A 19,578-nucleotide genomic window follows, 5' to 3' on the forward strand; every position below is an offset into this window, starting at 1 on the left:
ATGAGCATAGTAAAAATATGATATCGCTATGCTCACGAAAGTGAAACTCACAGATGTGAGTGCAAAATGCAAATAATACATAACCAAAGTGATACATAACTTTTCGCACATAAGTATACACATGTATATGTATAATTTATAACAGAATATAATTAATTTTATTAGGATATTTATGAACCGTGTATTATTCAAATAATTAACATAATAAAATTACGGTTAAACTTAGTGTCAAATAATATTTTTAAGTGAATTTTATAATTTTACAAATTTAATTTTTGTTTGAACTAGAAATTTTGAAATTTACGCAAAAAGTATGAGACAAGATTTGCTTCGATACCGTATAGGCCATTTTATCATCTTAGTTATTTAAATAATTTTCATATTTATATACTTAATATATTTATATATTTATTATAATCTATAATATATAATTTTCGAAATGTATTGTCTGGGATTTCAAATGGATCTTGAGTATCTCGTAATCGTCTTCTTATTAAAATCAAATGTCTTGCGAATTTTATTATTTTCGTTGTCATTTTCTATACAAAGCATAAAAATAATGTCCATTACTGGAAACCAATAATCTACGTCTTTAAATACGGATTTCAACTAATTTCGATTAATTTTGACACGTTTTAACATCACATTTTTGACACATTTGATATAATTTAACATAGAATTTCTTGTCGAACAATGTCAAGTGAGAAATGTCACATTTCCATGATGAAAACTACCAATCAAGTGAGAGCTCACTTTTACACTAGGTTTCGGGATACACAATCGATCCCCAAATGAGAAAGCAGTGGATGCGCTAGCCACTGGCCTAGTTTCTACCTAGGGTGTAAACCAGATCAGAATGTAAGAACCAACCAACTACAGTTGAGTATTCTTCTGTTACAATCGAACGACACTGCGTAAACGAATGCACCTAATGCGAAGGAATAGCGATAGCGATAACACGATTTCAACCGGGAGTGGATTACTTACACACTGTAGCAATTGCTCATTGCCAGTCACAACGATTTCTGCGTAGGGAATTTTTTTATTTTTCTTTTTTTTTGCGCTGTAATTGACTTGTGCACAATGGGCTCGTGTATAATTACTACACACTCATTTCAACCTATCAGAAACTGTATATTCTAGTGTACCTGATTTCTGATAGATTGAATTTATTTCTATCGTATTATTTCTATCGCTATCGCTATTTTTTTGCATTGGCTGTGTTCAGTAGAGAAAATTAATTAGTTAGTGCTTAGTGATTTTTTAATATGATTGGTTCTTGCCTTTAGTTCTTCGTTGGATCTAAGGATACGATCTAAGGATCAATGCTATACTACAAATGTTTTATAGCAATTTTTGATTGGTCAATTTGTAAAATTCTTTTTTCTAATTAATCAAACGCTTTGACATTCTAATTAATCAAACATTTGTAGTGAGATTTTGATCGCAGCCTATAGGAACCAATCATATTAAAGAATCACTAAGAACTAACTGATTAGATCTCTCTGCTAAACGCAGCCATTGGGCGCTTTCAAGTTGACAAAGCGGCTAGCCTGTTCGCCAAATGAACATAATTGGTTGTTACTTATAGATCCAATCAATCATATACAATCACTCGATAAGCATGCCTAGTCGCTTTGCCGTCTTGAATTCGCCCATTGTGTCTGGGATTTAAATGATATCTTAACCTTTAAAGTTTCGAACTTTAACCGCTTAAAATTTGTGTCGAAATACTGCGCGGAGGAGTAGAAGACACCTGACTTCACCTCCAACTGAAGAGTTCAAACAAAATAAAGTTCTTTAACGCTTAATAACTTGTTTTGCAAAGCAGAAAAAGGCAAAAAAACTGCCGCGTTTTTCTGCCAGATTCTTTTGTTTTGAGTGAATTGTATGAATATATTTTTATTAAAATTTGAACTGAGGAAGCGATTTTAAATAATTATCGACATTTAAATATAGCCTGTAAATATATAAATAGTATACATGCGCATGTAACAGTGTAAACGACAATATGAAGTAAGTACGAGCATTACATCTAATGAAATGTTTTGCTCGTTTATATATTTATCTATAAACTTACATTTCTGTTACAGGATAAGCGTTGAGGGATTGATTGTATATTTCCCGTATGATTATATTTATCCAGAGCAGTATGCATACATGCTCGAGCTCAAACGTGGTCTGGATGCCAAGGTATCATTTATTTTTGCATTTCACTGATACTGTAATTTTGAATATTGTAATTAAATTCTGTGCTTTAGGGACATTGTTTGTTAGAGATGCCTTCAGGCACTGGCAAAACGATAACTTTATTGTCACTCATTGTGGCATATATGCTGGAGCATCCATTAGATATAACAAAGTTAATTTATTGTTCCCGGACAGTACCAGAGATAGAAAAAGTTATAGAGGAGCTAAAGAAGCTTATAGATTATTATGAGAAAGAAACCAAAAGCAAACCAAAAATTGTTGGTCTAGTTCTTAGCTCGCGTAAGAATATGTGTATTCATCCCGAGGTAATTAAAACTGTTTTACAAATTGATTTTCATAGGCATATTAAAATGAATTGCATTTTTATGCATAGGTCAGTAGAGAACGAGAAGGTAAAATTGTAGATGGCCGTTGTCATTCTCTTACTGCATCATATGTACGAGAGAGACATAATTATGACGAATCTACTCCGATTTGTAATTTTTACGAAGGGTTTGATATGGAGGGCAGGGAACAAATTATACCTCCTGGTGTTTACTCCATCGATGATTTAAAAGAATATGGAAAAGATCGTAATTGGTGTCCATACTTCCTTGCAAGATTTACAGTAAAAAACTTCAGGAATCTTTATTTGTTCTTATAAACAATTTAAATAATAAGTTGATATAAAATTGATAATCGATATTTAACACTTTTAGATCTTGCATGCACAGATTGTAGTATATAGTTATCATTATTTATTGGATCCAAAAATCGCTGAGACTGTATCCAAAGAGTTAAGCAGGAGTTCAGTAGTTATCTTTGATGAGGCTCATAATATTGGTATAAGAATTAACATTACATTCGTTTATCAGCACTTAAATAATTTGCAATAAAAATTACATTTTTATAAATTTTAGATAATGTCTGCATTGATTCCATGAGTGTAAAGATAAACAGAAAGACAATGGAGAAAAGTACAGCTAACATACAACTCTTGGAGAAAACTGTAGCCGAGTAAGTATTTCAAAATCTTATATATCAAATTTAAAATGTTCGAAGGTGGCTAAACAATTACAAAATATAAATAATAGAGAGCATACAGTCACAACAATAGATGTTAACGCAAGTCATATATTTAAAATTCACAAATAAATAAGTAGACGTTTCGGTCAAGATTTGACCATCATCAATACAAAAGTCAAATTTTTTTGTAAAGAATTTAAATTTTTCAGAAATTTTTTTTGAAATAAGGAATGGTAAAAAACTTTTTAGTAATACTAGAGGAATCCGAGTTAGTAGTAACATTATGTTCTTTAATCATTTCAAAATTCTTTTTTAAAGACAGAGTTTTTATCCTATTGTTAATTGTTGTGAATAAAAATTTAGATGGATATCCGTTTTGTTGGAGAGTTTTAATTAGAGAAATGATATTATTCTCATGGAATTTTGGGTGGGAAAGGAATAAAAAAAATTCTGTCCAATATAAATAGCATAATATATTATAAATATATAGAACTTGGAAATTCCGTATTTCCACACAAAGTTGTTCTTCTTAAGAAAACAGAAATCGTAACAGAGATTTATATCAGAAGATTGAAACATTGTTATATTTAATTCTCTTGATTTTTATTCACGCTGTAAATTCATACCACAAGCGATTGAAGAAATTATTTCACCATCTATGAACTTGCGAGCATTACGTTTTTAATTTTATGTAATTTCTTTTTAGTAATTTTTTTATGTAATTTTATTTTGATATTATTGTAACACCTTCGGACTAGCGATTTTTTCTTAATTAAAATCTATTTTGTAAGCTTTTTATTTTTTGTCATCTCGTTTGTACTGATGAATCAAATTTTGACCGAAACGTCTACTTATTTATTTGTGAATTTTAAATATATGATTTGTTAACATCTATTGTGTTGTGGCTGTATGCTCTCTATTATATATATATCTTATACATCATATCTTTTTCAATTAGTACTATAGCCTAAATTTTTCCTCGTTCTGGAAAAACAGTCCTATCCAATATTTCTTGCATATAATGTTTTAGGATTTATAAGAGATTATTGTATTTTGATACAGAATGAGACAAGAGGATGTAAATAAATTAAAAGAAGAGTACGAAAGATTGGTCGAAGGTCTGAGAGATGCTCAATTCCAGAGAGAAACTGATGTCATCTTAGCCAACCCTATTTTACCGAACGAAATATTTGAAGGTTAAAAAAATTGTATTTTAAAAATACATCTCATACATGTAAAATGTTTAAACAATTTTCATTAAAATTTTTTTTACAGAAGTCATTCCCGGTAACATAAGAAATGCCGAGCATTTTGTTAGCTTTTTGAAACGATTCGTTGAATACTTAAAAACTCGCTTGCGTGTTCAACACGTCGTACAAGAATCACCCGCAGCATTTCTTAAGGATATCCAAGCGAAGGTCGCTATTGAACGAAAACCGTTGCGATTTTGTGCCCAAAGATTAGCGTCCCTCTTACGCACTATGGAGATAACAGATCTAACAGATTTCTCTCCGATAATCCTAGTGACGCATCTTGCGACATTAGTCTCCACATACACGCACGGCTTCACAATTATAGTGGAACCATTCGACGATAAAACGCCAACAGTATTAAATCCAATTTTACATTTTAGCTGTTTAGATTCTTCCATTGCTATCAAACCCATATTCGATAGATTCCAGTCCGTGGTAATAACTTCCGGGACGTTGTCCCCATTGGATATGTATCCCAAAGTTTTAAACTTTCATCCGGTTATAATGTCGTCGTTTACAATGACATTAGCTAGACCATGTCTTTTACCCATGGTAAGTTAAAAAAAATATTGAAGATAAATGATTTAATGTTTTGTTAATACTTTATCTGTTTATGCTTTCTCAAAATCAGATCGTTGCTAAAGGTAACGATCAAGTTGCCATTTCATCAAAATACGAAACACGAGAGGATGTGGCTGTTATAAGAAATTATGGTCAATTGTTAGTCGAATTTGCTGCGACAGTGCCCGACGGCTTAGTCTGCTTTTTTACGTCATATTTATATATGGAATCCGTAGTAGCCGCATGGTATGTACATATATGTTTATAAATAAAATATATCACGCTGAAATTTCATAATAATTTATAAATGCCATAGGTATGATCAAGGAGTTGTGGATCAACTTCAGAGACATAAATTATTGTTCATCGAAACTCAGGATTCGGCGGAAACCAGTCTAGCTCTGATCAATTACATAAAAGCTTGCGAGAACGGTAGAGGAGCTGTTTTACTCTCAGTGGCTCGTGGAAAAGTATCCGAAGGCGTCGACTTTGATCACCATTTGGGCAGAGCTGTGCTGATGTTTGGCATACCTTACGTGTACACACAGTCACGTATCTTGAAGGCGCGTTTGGAATATCTCAGAGATCAGTTTCAAGTAAATTCATAAAACCATCGTAAAACACTTCTGCTTACTTGAATATGTGCATGCGTGCGTGTGTGCGTGCGCGCGTGCATGCGTTCTGTAATCAAAACATTTAATAGATTGAAGGACTCTTCCTATACAAATAAATAACAATAAATAAAGGGCAAAGTAAGAGTCAAACACATTTCTTTAAAAAATTAACACAATTAAAAGAATAAATTACAAATAGAGAAAAGTAAAATTGAAAAAATATATAATAAAATAAAATAAAATAAAAACTCAGTTTAAATACAGCTTAAATAAATTACAAGTTTCGGCTACCAGATTGAGCCCTCTTCAGACAGTAACTTATCGAAAAAAATCGCAGTATAAAATTAATTGTCGGAAATGATCGCATATTCATTATAATCACAGTTCGGGCGAGTCTTGATGTAAAACTCGATATTATTTACGATTGAACAGTCAAATGTGTTTCACATCTCTTGGAAAAGTTCTAGTTAATAAAAAAGATAAAAAGACTTCTTACAAAAAATAAACGCAACTAAATTAACATACCGGAATTCTAATAAGTAATTAAAACTCACCAAAAATCATATGTAAATTATTCAAAAAAGTGTGTCCATATAGGTATGAAAAATCATTAGAATATATAAAGTTAAGTGGAACGCAGATGTGTAAGACGGACATTGTGTATCGATTATTATGTACGCTCGGTGATACGGATACAATTACGGACTGAGAAAAGAGACGGACTGTCAGTATCGAAAAGTCAAACCTTATTTACAATAGGTATATATGCCTTGTGAAGACCTTCAGTGTCAGTTTGTAAATTTAAGTTATTTTTCTGCTTTTTAATATCAATCGTATCGTGAATAATGTCGAGTTCTACCAAGACTCACCTTAACTGTAATTATAATGAATATGCAAACATTTCCGACAATTAATTTTGTACTGCTATTTTTTTCGATAAGTTAATGTCTAAAGAGGGCTCAATTCAGTAGCCGAAACTTGTAACTTATTTAAGCTGTATTTAAACTAAGTTTTTATTTTACTTTATTTTATTATATATTTTTTCAATTTTACTTTTCTCTATTTGTAATTTATTCTTTTAATTGTATGACTTTTTTAAAGAAATGTGTTTGACTCTTACTTTGCCCTTTATTTATCGTTATTTTTTTTCTGTAATGTTTTCCCAGATTCGAGAAAACGATTTCTTAACTTTTGATGCCATGAGACACGCCGCACAATGCGTAGGACGTGCGATCAGAGGGAAAACGGATTACGGTATCATGGTGTTTGCAGATAAGGTATATTTTTTTTAAGAACAATCCGTCGTATTTACAAAAATATTTTTGCATTTTGTAATATAATGACATTTCCATACTTTCATCAATGTAGAGATTTTCAAGAATAGATAAACGAAGCAAATTACCGAAATGGATACAGGAACATTTGAATGATAGCTTATGCAACTTATCAACCGAAGAAGCTATACAGGTAATATTAATGTTTCGTTTGGTAGCAGGTACTGTGATTAGTGATTAAAATTTGACAATTTATCTAGTAATAATGTTTATTTACAATTTTCAGATCAGTAAAAGATGGTTACGACAAATGGCACAGCCATTCACGCGTGAGAACCAACTTGGATTGTCATTATTGACGAGAGAACAACTTGAGAAAGAAGAGGCTGCCAAGATTGAACAAAAGGCTCAGCAAAATTGATAGTACAACATTGGCACCAAGCTGAGCAATCCGTTTTACTTAGGCAAAATGATCTGTGTCATTTACAGAAAATATATTTCATATGCAGCTTCTTGTACAAAGGCCTATTTATAATTTGTACTTTCGATTGCAACTGTATTATAAGGAATGTAAAATATAAGATATACTTTTTCCAATAGCGGCAAGAGTATTTATCTCGTTAACTTAAGCTTACATTACCAGGTTCCACAATCTCAGCAAGGTTCATTAAGAATGCATGCGATGCAATTAAAAAAATGTTAATAACAAAGTATTATAGAATGGACTTTTTTAACAGCGTAGAAAATACAGTCGTATATTTATAAATGTAATTTATTCGATGTATCACCACCTCACAAGAATTTGATCACCGTCCTGTATTGAATAGTAACTAAGTTCTTGCAAAGGTTTATCCAATGAGATTTCATCGTTCGACAGCTGAAATGTTACAATAATATTATTTGTATCATCGATTAATAAGTATAATTTTTTGTATAACATTAAACTTACATTACGTGGGATAAACGAAAGAGCCGGAATTTTCCCACCAGTTTTAAAAAGTCTTTGAGCAAGCCCAATCATTTTTTGAACTTCCATATCTTTAAGTAACTTTCTCTTAATTCCTCTAGGTTGACGCGGATCATCCGGGCATACAAATTCCACGGTTATCACATTTGAAATCATTTCTACTTTTGGCTTAGCCGAAGGAATATCCGCAATTCCATATTCTGAAAGTGTAAAATAGATTTTTATTTTACACAAGAAATCGTAATTAAATTTTGTTTAATTCTTTGGTGTAAAAAATAAACTTTATACATACTATCGACTAAAATAGGATATTGTGGATGTTCATTTATAAAAGATGTTCTTTTCTCCAAATTACTTTCTGTTTCTAACCACAATGGTAAATACAATTTTAAATAATCATACTCGGCACCTCTCCTTTCGTTATGAAGTATCTCTGTACCATTTAAGATCTTTAATTTCGCAATTCTTGCAATTATCAATTGTCGAGCAGTCTCTATTGTTTCGTTCTCCAAAATGGGATTTCCTCTGAATTTTAAATCTTCCAGGTTTGATAATTTATCTAATTCGCTAATGGATTGCCACTAAAATTGTCAGAAATTTTAACTGTATAAATGCAAAAAATATATTTTTTCGATTGATACTACCTATGAAAATTTATTACCTCTGATATGTGATTTTCCGAAATATGTAGTTGACGTAGAATAGGAAATAAAGCAGTCTTATCTGTTGATGATGGAAATCTAATTCTATCTATTTTGTTTAAATTCAAATTAAGATATTCTAAGCTGTAAAGAGAATTTCTCTTAGTTATATAAAACATAAATTTCATGCTTTTTAAAAAATAAAGGAATTGAATAAAAACAAAAAAAAAGAGAACAACTAAATATTTTGTAATGCAACTTACCATGGAAGGGAACCTAGTTTAAGTATCTCATCCCAACTTGATATTAAATTTCCTTCAAGTATTAATGTAACTATTTTCATTAAATTAGTATTTGCACAAGTCATATCGTCTATAGTCATAACAATATTAAAAGAAACTGAAAGTTCTTCGATCAACGGAAACATAAATATACATTGTCGAATATCAAACCAGTTATAATTCATTCTAGCTATAGTTAAATGCTTAACTGTGGAAAATGAATCTTTTAATGCTGTCATATCTTCTATAGGCAGATGATTTTCACTGTGAAAATAATAAAACAAATTTTTCTTATACTGGTAGTATATCGATACTTCTAACATTATCTAATTACTTTCTTACTCACCTAACATTAAGACGCATCAGAGAACGAAATTGGGAACATATATTTGCTACAATTTTCCATGAGTTTATCAAATTTCTAGATAAATCCAGTTCTTCCAAATTAGGACATAATTCTTCCAATTCTTGTGGCTCTCCTGCATTGGATACACATTGTTCCCTCAACCACACTATTTTTAGTTGGTCAAACTTGCTCTGCTTTTTGTTCACTTTGGAGAAGCCAACAAGTTCTAAAAACGGCGCGTTCATTTCTTTCCTTAAAGTCGATACTTCGTCCCTGTCTATGCCTGCTAATTCATCGTCGATTAATCCATAACGCATTTTGATGGCTTGTGGACAAGATATCCCAAATTTGGCTTTGCATGGTCGTATGAAAGAGCCCGATGTGGAATGTCTTGAAAATTATATGCAAATTATAGATTATTGCTAGTGTCGTTGCAGAAAAAATGTTATCAATTGCTTCATTTTACCTGGCTTGAAAATACTCTACACCTTCGTAAGTGCCATTGTGTTTGCCACGAGTTGAATCGTCCCAATCTATTCCCAACCACTCTCCCTTCGTGTTTCCAACGGGTCCGACGTATTTCAATGTACCTCGATATCCGTCGCACTCGATACGGCTTGGAATCTCATACTTTCTATCCTCTACCATACCTAAAAATATTAGAATGACAATCATCCTGCATTGAAGGAATATGAGGGAGTGTAGTCCTTTAATTGTGACGACGAGTAAACTCGACAAATTAATCACGACATGCAGAGATGTTAATACGTAAGAATTTTGTTAATAAAACGTACCTATCGGGAAATACAAATTGTTTCAGATTGCGGCTGACAGCTTAACCTCTAATTCAGAAACGCACATTGAGGAAATATGGAAGAAGCAAAATCGCGCGATATCGCTGCGCGCGAGAAACACGTGAATATCAGGGAGTATGAAAAGTAATATCGGAACAAAATATCAGAACGAGATGAATTATATACAGTGATTCGCTGCCTCTTCCCCTTGTATTTCGCGAAAACTTCGCTGTAAAGACACCACTACCCATACACCGCCCGCGCTTGTGTCATCTATCATATATGTATATAATGGCTTCTGCACATTAGACGCGGAAACGTTTGCCGCGCGGCAAAATGCGACGCGGTAGCCAATGAACATGTTAGAAGTTATAAGCTTATTGGCTACCGCGGCACATTTTGTTACGCGATAACTGACCTAGTTTCCACCGAGGGTTTAAACCAGATCAGAATGTAAGAATCAACCAACTACAGTTGAGCTTTCCCCTGTAATTCAACTATAACAAGGGAATACTTGACTGTAGTTGGTTGGTTCTTACATTCTGATCCGGTTTAAATCCTCGGTAGAAATTAGGCCACTGATGAGTTTTCGCGTTCGATGTGTAGCAACCATCAACGTGTGTACTGTATACATATATGCGTCTGAAATCGAGATATATCTACATTTTTTTGCAATGTGCTTATAATTTGAATCAAGTTTAATTTTCAAGAAATATTTTTGCTTTTTTCATAATATACACAACGTAATTGTTCTTTTTAATTAAGTATCGACTTAATATTATTAGATAAATGTACAATAAAATCTAGATCATTTGGAAACGAAAAATAAATATTTTGATTTTATTTGTCGAGAATTCTGTTACATACTCTACACATATAACATAATATAATATAAAAAAAATATACAATTATGTGCTAAAAGATATATAGTGTGCATAAATACGTATCATTTTCACTCGCGTTAACTTATATATGATTCTGGTTTCTCACATCTATACTGAGTCTATATAATATATATGTATATATATTTATATATTTATATATATATTATATATGTATATATGTAATATATATCGAGTTTGATAGTAATCTCCGATTGTTGATTACATAGTAGAACATTACATCCAATACAATGAATTACATTGAATTTCATTGAATTACATTGAATTACATTAAATTTAAGGACTTATTGCTCCGACGCAAGATATATTTAAGCACCTAACATATAATTGGCAATGTTAGCGCCATGTAGGATTTCGATCCAGTAACCATCAGGGTCTTTAATGAAGGCAATCCCCTTCATTTTACCATCATTTGGTTTCTTCACAAATTCAACGCCATACATCTCGAATCTTTGACACGCTTTGTTAACATCAGGTACTGCTATTCCAATATGACCTGTGTTTCAAGAGAGGAAGAAAAATGCGTGATATTTGTAAAATTATAAAAATTTTAGTTCCTTCTTTATATATTTTAATTTTATTTATATAGCTTAAATAACAACTTTAAGAATAGTTAATGTATTTTACAATTTTCTTACCAAATCCTTTGGGATCTATATTTCCATTGTAATATTTTACATCAGGATCTGTTTCTGACCCCCAATTGCTAAAACATACATTAATTTTCTATAAAATTAAATAAAAATACATTAACTTTCATAAATTCTCACAAAGTAAAATCTTCAAAAATATCATATATTTTAAACTTACTGAGTTAACTCTATGACCGCTTTTCTACGGAATGTCCATTCAATACTTTCTCTACGATCAAGTGGTATTTCATTCTGGTCCTCGTATCCAAGGAAATATAAGGAGAATTGCATTTCTGGAAAGTCAAGCTTTTGCAGCAAGGTCATTCCGAGAACTTCAGTATAGAAAGGTAGGGTGATTCTTGGATCTTTTATACGGAACATTGTCTGCTGCATTATATACCCATTTGTTGAAGGGTCTGGAGTTTTACAAAGTTTGCGAACTTCGCTGCTGCTCAAACCCAACGGCTCACCCATCTGTAATTCAAGAGACGTATCATTATCCTTTCATAATAATTTCGGCTAAAACGATTAACTTAAACGGCAATAAATTTGTTTTATATAAACTAACGATTATTTTATAGTAAAATTTTTAACTATATAATTTATCATCTCTAATCTCTAATTTCTTTTTGTATATTAAGCAACAGAAATTATAATTTTATCCAAATTTTAATGAAATATTGAAAGTATTACTGGATGCAAGTTAATAATTAATTAAGTTAATTGAAATTTGAATCACTTTGCTATATCTTTTTAACTTAATTTAATGTACCATTTGAATAATTTCTTGTATGACTATTTATATTATTTTAGTTTCTTACATTACTGGCCAAGTGATATATGATTATACAAGTATATATATAGTGTTGCACACATATAATCTGCTATCATCTAATTATTATCTCTAATGCAGGAGTCGGAAGTCAGTATTACCGCAAGACCGGAAATGATAAGGTGGAAGTAACCTGCAAAATTTCAAGTTAATAAAACTCGTAATAATTTGCAAAACAAATCTGCCAAATCATACATTATATTTGTTTTCAAACATATTTCATACTTTTACGATCACTATGCTCACAATAAAGTTCAAACCATTAATTTGATCAGTCATTTTTCTTTTTTTGAAAAAGACTGCATATTTTTGTTCTGTATAATTTTACCAATATAAAATTTAACAATATATATCTTAAATAATATTGCGTCATGTATAATTTTGTATAAGTAAAACATATATAATTTTTGTTTTGTAACTGTGTAATATATATATAAGGTATCTGATAATAACTGGATCATCTCATAAATAAATACTGTAGCGAACTGAATCAAAGTTCCATACATAATTTTGCAATTTTGATAAAATAGTTAACAAGAAATTAATAAGATCGCAAACACACTGCGAGATATGACCGTCCAACAAGGGGAATGTTTTTTTTCGCTCCCCGGGTTGTCATTGCCAGCAATGACCTCTGTTACACGGCACGCTTTAAGCCAAAGTTACAACATCGATGTTATGAAACTGTGACCAATAACTATTCCTCATAACTATTCCTCTGAAGAATGGAATGACTGTGATTAGCCAGTTTCATAACATCGATGTTATAACTTCGGCGTAAAGCGTGCCGTGTAAACGTAATAAGTGTCGGCATTGCTGCTTGTAGTAAACACAACTCCCTCCCTTCCCCCCCTCCAGCGCACTAAACAACGTGGCTGGCCATTGTATTTTGCCGCGCAACTGCAACTTAGCGTCTAGCAGTAGATGAATTCGATGATTTTTAGAGATTAATTTCTCATAACTATTGGGAAAATTGCCAAGTACAAGACTTTTCATTTCAAGACTGACACTATCAGTTTAATTCGCTGTACCTACTTACGAAAGATAATTCAGGCATTACCGGACACTCTATATACATATATATGTATATAAATATATAATAAAATTAAAACTATACAGAATTACATATATATTACACTTTTTCTTCTTTTGTTTGCATGTGAACAAAAGTTACTGTTCTATTATGTAGCTCCCATTGTTAAACTATATATTGTTTCACACCGACGCAATACAGACACTGCTTTGTTGCTTTTGTCACGTTTTAAGGATTTATCGACTGCCGCGATTATTTCCGGGCCGAAGAGTTTACAGATAAACCATCGCCGCCATTCAAGGACGCGCCTATTCCCGGCATCAATATTCGCTCACCGCCATATGGCGAATTCAAATTGGCTGTAAGAATCATGGGCAATTGTCAGCGATACATATCAACGGCATGTCCAACTTGGCAGCCTATACTTGACACGCAGCATCCAGATCACAGCGTAGAACCATCTTTTCGATCGTTCCTCGGAATCCTGCTGCGAAGTATATCTCTCGCGAGAACTCGGTCGCACACAATTCCGGCTGCGTCATCGCTTTTATCGTCGACGTTCGTCGACGCGTCTTCTGCACGTAGACGAACATTAATTCCACTCACTTACCTCTTCCTCGAAAGACGCCAGAGTAACTGGTAACGCCGTACACACGAGGAAAAATGTCACGCGAGTAAACGCGAGATGAGACTTGAGAGCCCGATGAGAGTACAGCTACGTGCTACGTATGTCGTATACCAAGTACAGACGCTTAATGTCGGCAACGATCTATATATAGCATGCGCATACGCTCGGCGTCATAAAATGTCTTCCACATCAAGTTACACCAATTTTGGGCGTATATACACTAAGCATGCGCATCGTACCTTGTACCTAGATATTGACCGGTGTCGTGACTGTGATTATATTTAAAAAAAACAATGTTATCGTAAAGCACTTTTGACGACGTGACAGCTTCACGTTCACATACATTGCAATTAAGATACGTGATCCCAAGTGATCCTAAAGTCAAAGCAAATTATCGACATTTTGCCATTTTTTAATATCTTTCAATTGGATTTATAGAAATGCAAAATTCTTGTACACGATTAAAGTACGTGAAAAATAGCCAGTGCAAACGTTGGCTTTTTACTGAAAACGAAAAAAAGTTAAAAATATTACTTATTTTTGACACGTACAACTACTGTCACCTAACGGCAATATTTACTTAATACAATTCTACAATTTATATGTACAAGATAAGTCTCACCGAAGAGACAACACGGACAGTATCGTGCGATTGGAACTAAAATTCAAAGTTTAGAAGAAAAGATTGTTTAAAATTATGTTTTATATTTTTTTAAATTATGTTATATAATATACGGTTGCATGTAATTATAAATAAAAAATGCGTTTATCTAGCGTTGATAAATTATCGACTGTCGATAAATTATCCGATGTTGGTAATAATTGCTCTATAATATTTTTATTTAATAAAATAGCGATTTTGGCTGGGAACACCAATGTGCACTGATGCATATTAAGACCATTGTAGACTGTTAATTCTTACCACCACGGCAGTGTATGTTCAGGCGAACACGGGATTCACGAAGTGCGAATCTCATTACCGATCTATAATATTACCGATGAGATACTATTAGACCGTCAACCCTGGGTAAATTTTCGGCGGTATAGAAAGGGCCCCAAGAGCCCGGAGATAATTAAAGAATGCTGACATTATCGACAATTGATATAAATTTGCTATTATTATCATAAATATTTGGCTTATACATTATTAAATTTATAATTTTTTATTACATAAATGTTCCATAAATAAATATGCATACTTGTAAAGCTATAATATCCTATCTATTGCAGAAAAATTACAATTTTTTCTCTGCAGTTATCATCTCCGTTGATAATGAAACTTTGATAACACTGAAATTACAATTTTAAAGAAAAATCGAGTATTATTGAGTTCTAAGTGCATAAATACGTCTACTAAACTAATAAATCATAAAATTACTACAATATTATCAGTTTTTAACTCTTAATTACTTCAATATTCACAAGGATGCGAATTCTCGTAAGGATGTCGATCTTTAATACTATCTCGTCGGTAATAATACTGATTGCGTGGTATCATGATCGCAAATATTCAGTATTTGAAGGGTAGTTTTATTAAAATGTTGCGTTGATCTGACTGGCCTTTTTCAGCCCAGTAATCTTTACTTAGAAGCGTGGTACTGTGATTTCTACAAGAAATCGGAAATCTCGGCCAGAAGAAAAAAAAGAAGAAGAGTAGTTTCGCTACACTCTTTATACACTCCGATATAAACTTCAGAATTCTTCTTTTATGTCCGAAAAATCAAAATAAGTGTTGGTATAAAATAGAATCTCTACCTTTAGATGGATCAAAGAATGATGTATTTAGATTTAGATCTGTTAGTAATATGGTAATGCTCCGGCAAGTACTGGGAGAGAAAGAAGAAGTAGAATGGCGGTAATTAAAATGATCAAACTAATAGTGGGATTTTATCTATAGATATAATTTTTTGATGTATATTAAAAATTATGGAGATAAAATTAATTACTTTCATAATAGAAAATATTCCTGCAATATAGAGAGAAAAAATTATAGTTAAGTCAATTGAGGGGCCCCTGTGGAAAATATTAGATATAAATAAAAGATAAAAGGTTCATTCTGCCCCTGGATATATTAATATAAAATTTCTTAAAATAAAAAGAATTAAAGAAGAGGGTAATAGTCGAAATCTTATATTATTTAAACGTGGGTATGCTATGTCAAGTGATCTTAGTATTAAGGACCGGTTGTTTCACCTTTTAGTAAATTTTACCTATTGAGTAAGTAACCAAAATTACCCAATCACATACGCGAAATGCCAGATTTACCTAACAGGTAAAATTTACCAAAAGATGGAACGACCACCCCAAGAAAATTAAGAAGTTTCCAAAGAAGTCTCCATTTGCCATTTTCGACTGTTTGCATCATTCACAATTTTCAAGAAATCGATCCGGTTTGAGGTGACCGATTTTCACTTCCTTTTTTGGGTTATTATTTATTTGGAATAGAACAATTGTTAAATTCGTAAACTTTTTTTGTTAACTTTTTTGCTCCTTAATAACCCATGTGAACAGTGTGTGGATAGCATAGCCGCCTCGAATCAAAAAAAATAACATATCCTACTCTCTGGGCCTAATCGTCTAGAAGTTGCAGTCTAGACATTGTCCGCTTGAAATATTTCTAACTCATAAAACAGTGGGATGTAAAGGTAGTCTTTTTAGAGGCAATAAAAATCCATTTGGAATTCGGAATGTGTGGATATAATATTTTGAGAGTACAAAATGTTATGAAAACGTAACCGCAGCGCATGCTCGCATCACACTATTTCGTGACCAGGTATTCATAATCAGATCTTATATTCAAAACCGTCTTAAATATGGTCTTAAGAAGTCACGAACCAATCAGAGAGCTACATTAGCGTAAGACATTACTTAAGATGGTCTTGAAATAAGAATCAACTATGAATACCGGCCTATAACAGATTTTCTAATCTAAATAGTCGTTAATTTTAACGATAAATATCTCGCTTCATGGGACTAGGCACAGCATTTAACTGTCAGATTTTTTCGTTTCATGAAATTAAAAGTGAGGAGCGTCTTCTGAATAATCACCAAATATATTGGGGATTGTACGATTTAATCTGTTTTTAATACATTTTTATGGCAATTGTGTATGGCAACTTTATGTGCACTAGTGCATCCCAGCCGAAATCGCTATTCATTAGCTGCGTTCGGTAATACAAATCTGAGGCGTTGAAATGCTTTTATATTATAGCATATGTCACGTGCATTGTAGAAAAAGAGCAGTCCGACGCCTCAGATTTGCATTGCCGAACGCAGCTATTGTACGACGGTCTCTATATGCACCAGTGCATCCTAGCTGAATCGCTAAATAAAGTCGAACCTGAGAGAAGACATGACGGCCCAAAATCTGTAACCGCAAAATGCTGTCGCGCATTACTGTTCCCTGATAAAATGAATGTAAACAGGTTTTAACCGTCGGTTGGACACCTTGCGTAATGCTAATGTCGGGAGTATTGTAACTTTCAAGCCTTATAACTCGTAAAGTACTTAATGAAAATGAACTTAATTATAATGTTTTGGAAAGCTCTCGAGATAAACAAGAATATGTAATGAAAAAGAAAGGATTCTATTAAAAAAATTTATATTGATCTTGACCTGACCTTGACAACGCCATCCTAGGTCAAATAATTACTATCGTTGAATGCGTCATTGTAAGCCTTACAACTTTTGTAAGAAACATTTTCTTCTAAAATGCATTTTTTATGAGATATTTGGATGTATTCAAACTTGTGGCCCACCCTGTATAACAATATGATTTTTGTTAAGATACGGAACCATAAACATACAAATTTTTAAAAAAACAGCCGAAAGCATATTACCGTACAAGTTTCAACTACTTCTCGTTTCTAATATCATAATTTCGGATAGCAATAGTGAAGCATTAAATGTTAAAATGGAAAACTTTGCATTAAAATAATTAAAAGTTGATTTAATTTAATTAATGTTAAACAAAAACGATATTTCCTGCTGGAATAACTTGACATAAACATACCATTTAAGAATAATTCTTTGACACCAATGAAAAATGTCAACTTTTGAGAAAACTTGCATTTTTTTCCAAAACTACAAGTGTTTAAAAGATTTTTCAAATATGAATATATAAGTTTGTTTTAGTTTTCCAAATTTTTTTGAACCCTTTTTCGTGCAATTTGAACAAATTTCAATAAAAAATTGTAATTATATTTTATACCTTTCCTATAAAATTGGAATATTTTTCGATCATGACACCGTAGAAGGAATATTCTAAGCATTTTGTAGGAAAAGTATAAAATTATAATTACAATTTTTTATTCAAATTTAATCAAATTGCACGAAAGAGTTCAAAAGCATTTAAAAAACTAAAACAAACTTATGTATCCATATTTAAAAAGAATCCTCTAGACACTTGTAATTCTGGTTTCAGGAAAAAAAATGTGTCACAAGTGTTAATTGCACAAGTGACGAATGCGCCACGAACGCGAAAATCAAACTATATAAGTCCAATCGCGAAGGTGGTCGTCGGTCAGAAATTTGAAAGAAACTTATCGCGTTACTTTACCCGTCGCCTAATCGAAATTGTAACAGTACTTACTGCGACGTGAATAGTGCTAAGTGAAAATGTAATAAAATAACCACTGGTGTTAAGTGTAAGAAAACTAAATATGTTTTTATCAAATATAAATATAACAGCCATTTATTGTTATCTCCCGAAGTTTTTTGTAGATCCACGAACCGTGTCGTGAAATATCGGCACAACAAATGTAAGTTTTCTTAAAACTTGATATTTTTCATTGGTGTCAAAGAATTATTCTTAAATGGTATGGTATGTTTATGTCGAATTATTCCAGCACGAAATATCGTTTTCATTTAACATTAATTAAATTAAATCGACTTTTAATTATTTTAATGCAAAGTTTTCCATTTTAATATTTAATGCTTCACTATTGCTATCCGAAATTGTGACATTAGAAGCGAGAAAATAAACAATGAATGCAATATGTTATATTTAAATATTATTCAATAACAAATCCTTTTTTTGTTCTTGTCCTAGATTGCACTAGAACTCTTTAATTTTTGCTTTCGCCAAATATCAAACGTACCCATCTTACTTTAGGTTCCAAAAGTGTACACTAGTTCAGCTATAGAAAACAGATCAAATATGTCGCAATCGATAGAATAGATCAAATGAACCGAAAACTATTTTCTTGTTTTGAAGAGAAATTAAATCATATTTATTTCTACATATTATTAATTCGACATTTTATTATGGCTGCAAACATATAATTTATTTCGTTTTGGATTACGTATAATTGATCATTTTCAGATATTATAGTTATTAATAAATCAAAAAGAGATTCAATATCGGATCAGATTGTAAAGTATTATTTTGCTGAAACATATTTCCATATTAAAATATATTTCATAACAATGTTTTATATTTGTAATGTCGAATATATTATTGCAGACATTCGCCTATTTCTTAAGAATAGTTTAATAGTTTCAATGGTACAAAAGTAATATATAACGTAAAATATTCAACAGAGAATACTTTCAAAGTGTTCAGAATTGCATACCTATCAAATCATCAAAACTCGGTGAAAAATC

At 31.9% G+C, this 19,578-nt stretch overlaps 2 protein-coding genes across 6 annotated transcripts; one reads left to right on the forward strand and one right to left on the reverse strand.

The window, feature by feature from the left end:
- Positions 1–1,922: 1,922 nt before the first annotated feature.
- On the forward strand, positions 1,923–7,345 carry LOC108754241 (TFIIH basal transcription factor complex helicase XPD subunit). 2 transcript variants are annotated; one of them, XM_018496437.1, is made up of 13 exons: positions 1,923–2,016; positions 2,094–2,193; positions 2,262–2,516; positions 2,585–2,818; positions 2,910–3,033; positions 3,111–3,207; positions 4,279–4,412; positions 4,492–5,021; positions 5,101–5,276; positions 5,347–5,626; positions 6,811–6,921; positions 7,013–7,111; positions 7,205–7,345. In XM_018496437.1, exons 1-13 carry the CDS (start codon positions 2,012–2,014, stop codon positions 7,337–7,339), a joined length of 2,280 nt encoding a protein of 759 aa, XP_018351939.1. In that variant the 5' UTR covers positions 1,923–2,011; the 3' UTR covers positions 7,340–7,345. The 2 variants fall into 2 exon arrangements, with proteins under 2 accessions (XP_018351939.1, XP_018351930.1); XM_018496428.1 differs by lacking the exon at positions 1,923–2,016 and having other exon boundaries at positions 2,044–2,193.
- Positions 7,346–7,684: 339 nt separating this feature from the next.
- LOC108754253 (lactoylglutathione lyase) lies at positions 7,685–14,425 on the reverse strand. 4 transcript variants are annotated; one of them, XM_018496471.1, is made up of 12 exons: positions 13,957–14,200; positions 12,303–12,446; positions 11,660–11,955; positions 11,488–11,555; positions 11,166–11,345; positions 9,620–9,803; positions 9,154–9,543; positions 8,790–9,071; positions 8,547–8,670; positions 8,178–8,466; positions 7,868–8,085; positions 7,685–7,795 (listed from the first exon to the last, which is right to left on the reverse strand). In XM_018496471.1, the coding sequence occupies exons 3-12, from the start codon at positions 11,953–11,955 to the stop codon at positions 7,703–7,705; spliced, it is 2,124 nt and encodes a 707-aa protein (XP_018351973.1). In that variant the 5' UTR covers positions 12,303–12,446; positions 13,957–14,200; the 3' UTR covers positions 7,685–7,702. The 4 variants fall into 4 exon arrangements, with proteins under 4 accessions (XP_018351973.1, XP_018351960.1, XP_018351966.1 ...); XM_018496458.1 differs by lacking the exons at positions 7,685–7,795; positions 7,868–8,085; positions 8,178–8,466; ... (3 more) ...; positions 9,620–9,803; positions 13,957–14,200 and adding an exon at positions 14,214–14,425 and having other exon boundaries at positions 11,002–11,345; XM_018496464.1 differs by lacking the exons at positions 7,685–7,795; positions 7,868–8,085; positions 8,178–8,466; ... (3 more) ...; positions 9,620–9,803; positions 13,957–14,200 and adding an exon at positions 13,450–13,936 and having other exon boundaries at positions 11,002–11,345.
- Positions 14,426–19,578: the final 5,153 nt, after the last annotated feature.

This window comes from Trachymyrmex septentrionalis, unplaced genomic scaffold, assembly GCF_001594115.1.
Source record: "Trachymyrmex septentrionalis isolate Tsep2-gDNA-1 unplaced genomic scaffold, Tsep1.0 scaffold116, whole genome shotgun sequence".
Lineage (NCBI taxonomy): Eukaryota > Metazoa > Arthropoda > Insecta > Hymenoptera > Formicidae > Trachymyrmex > Trachymyrmex septentrionalis.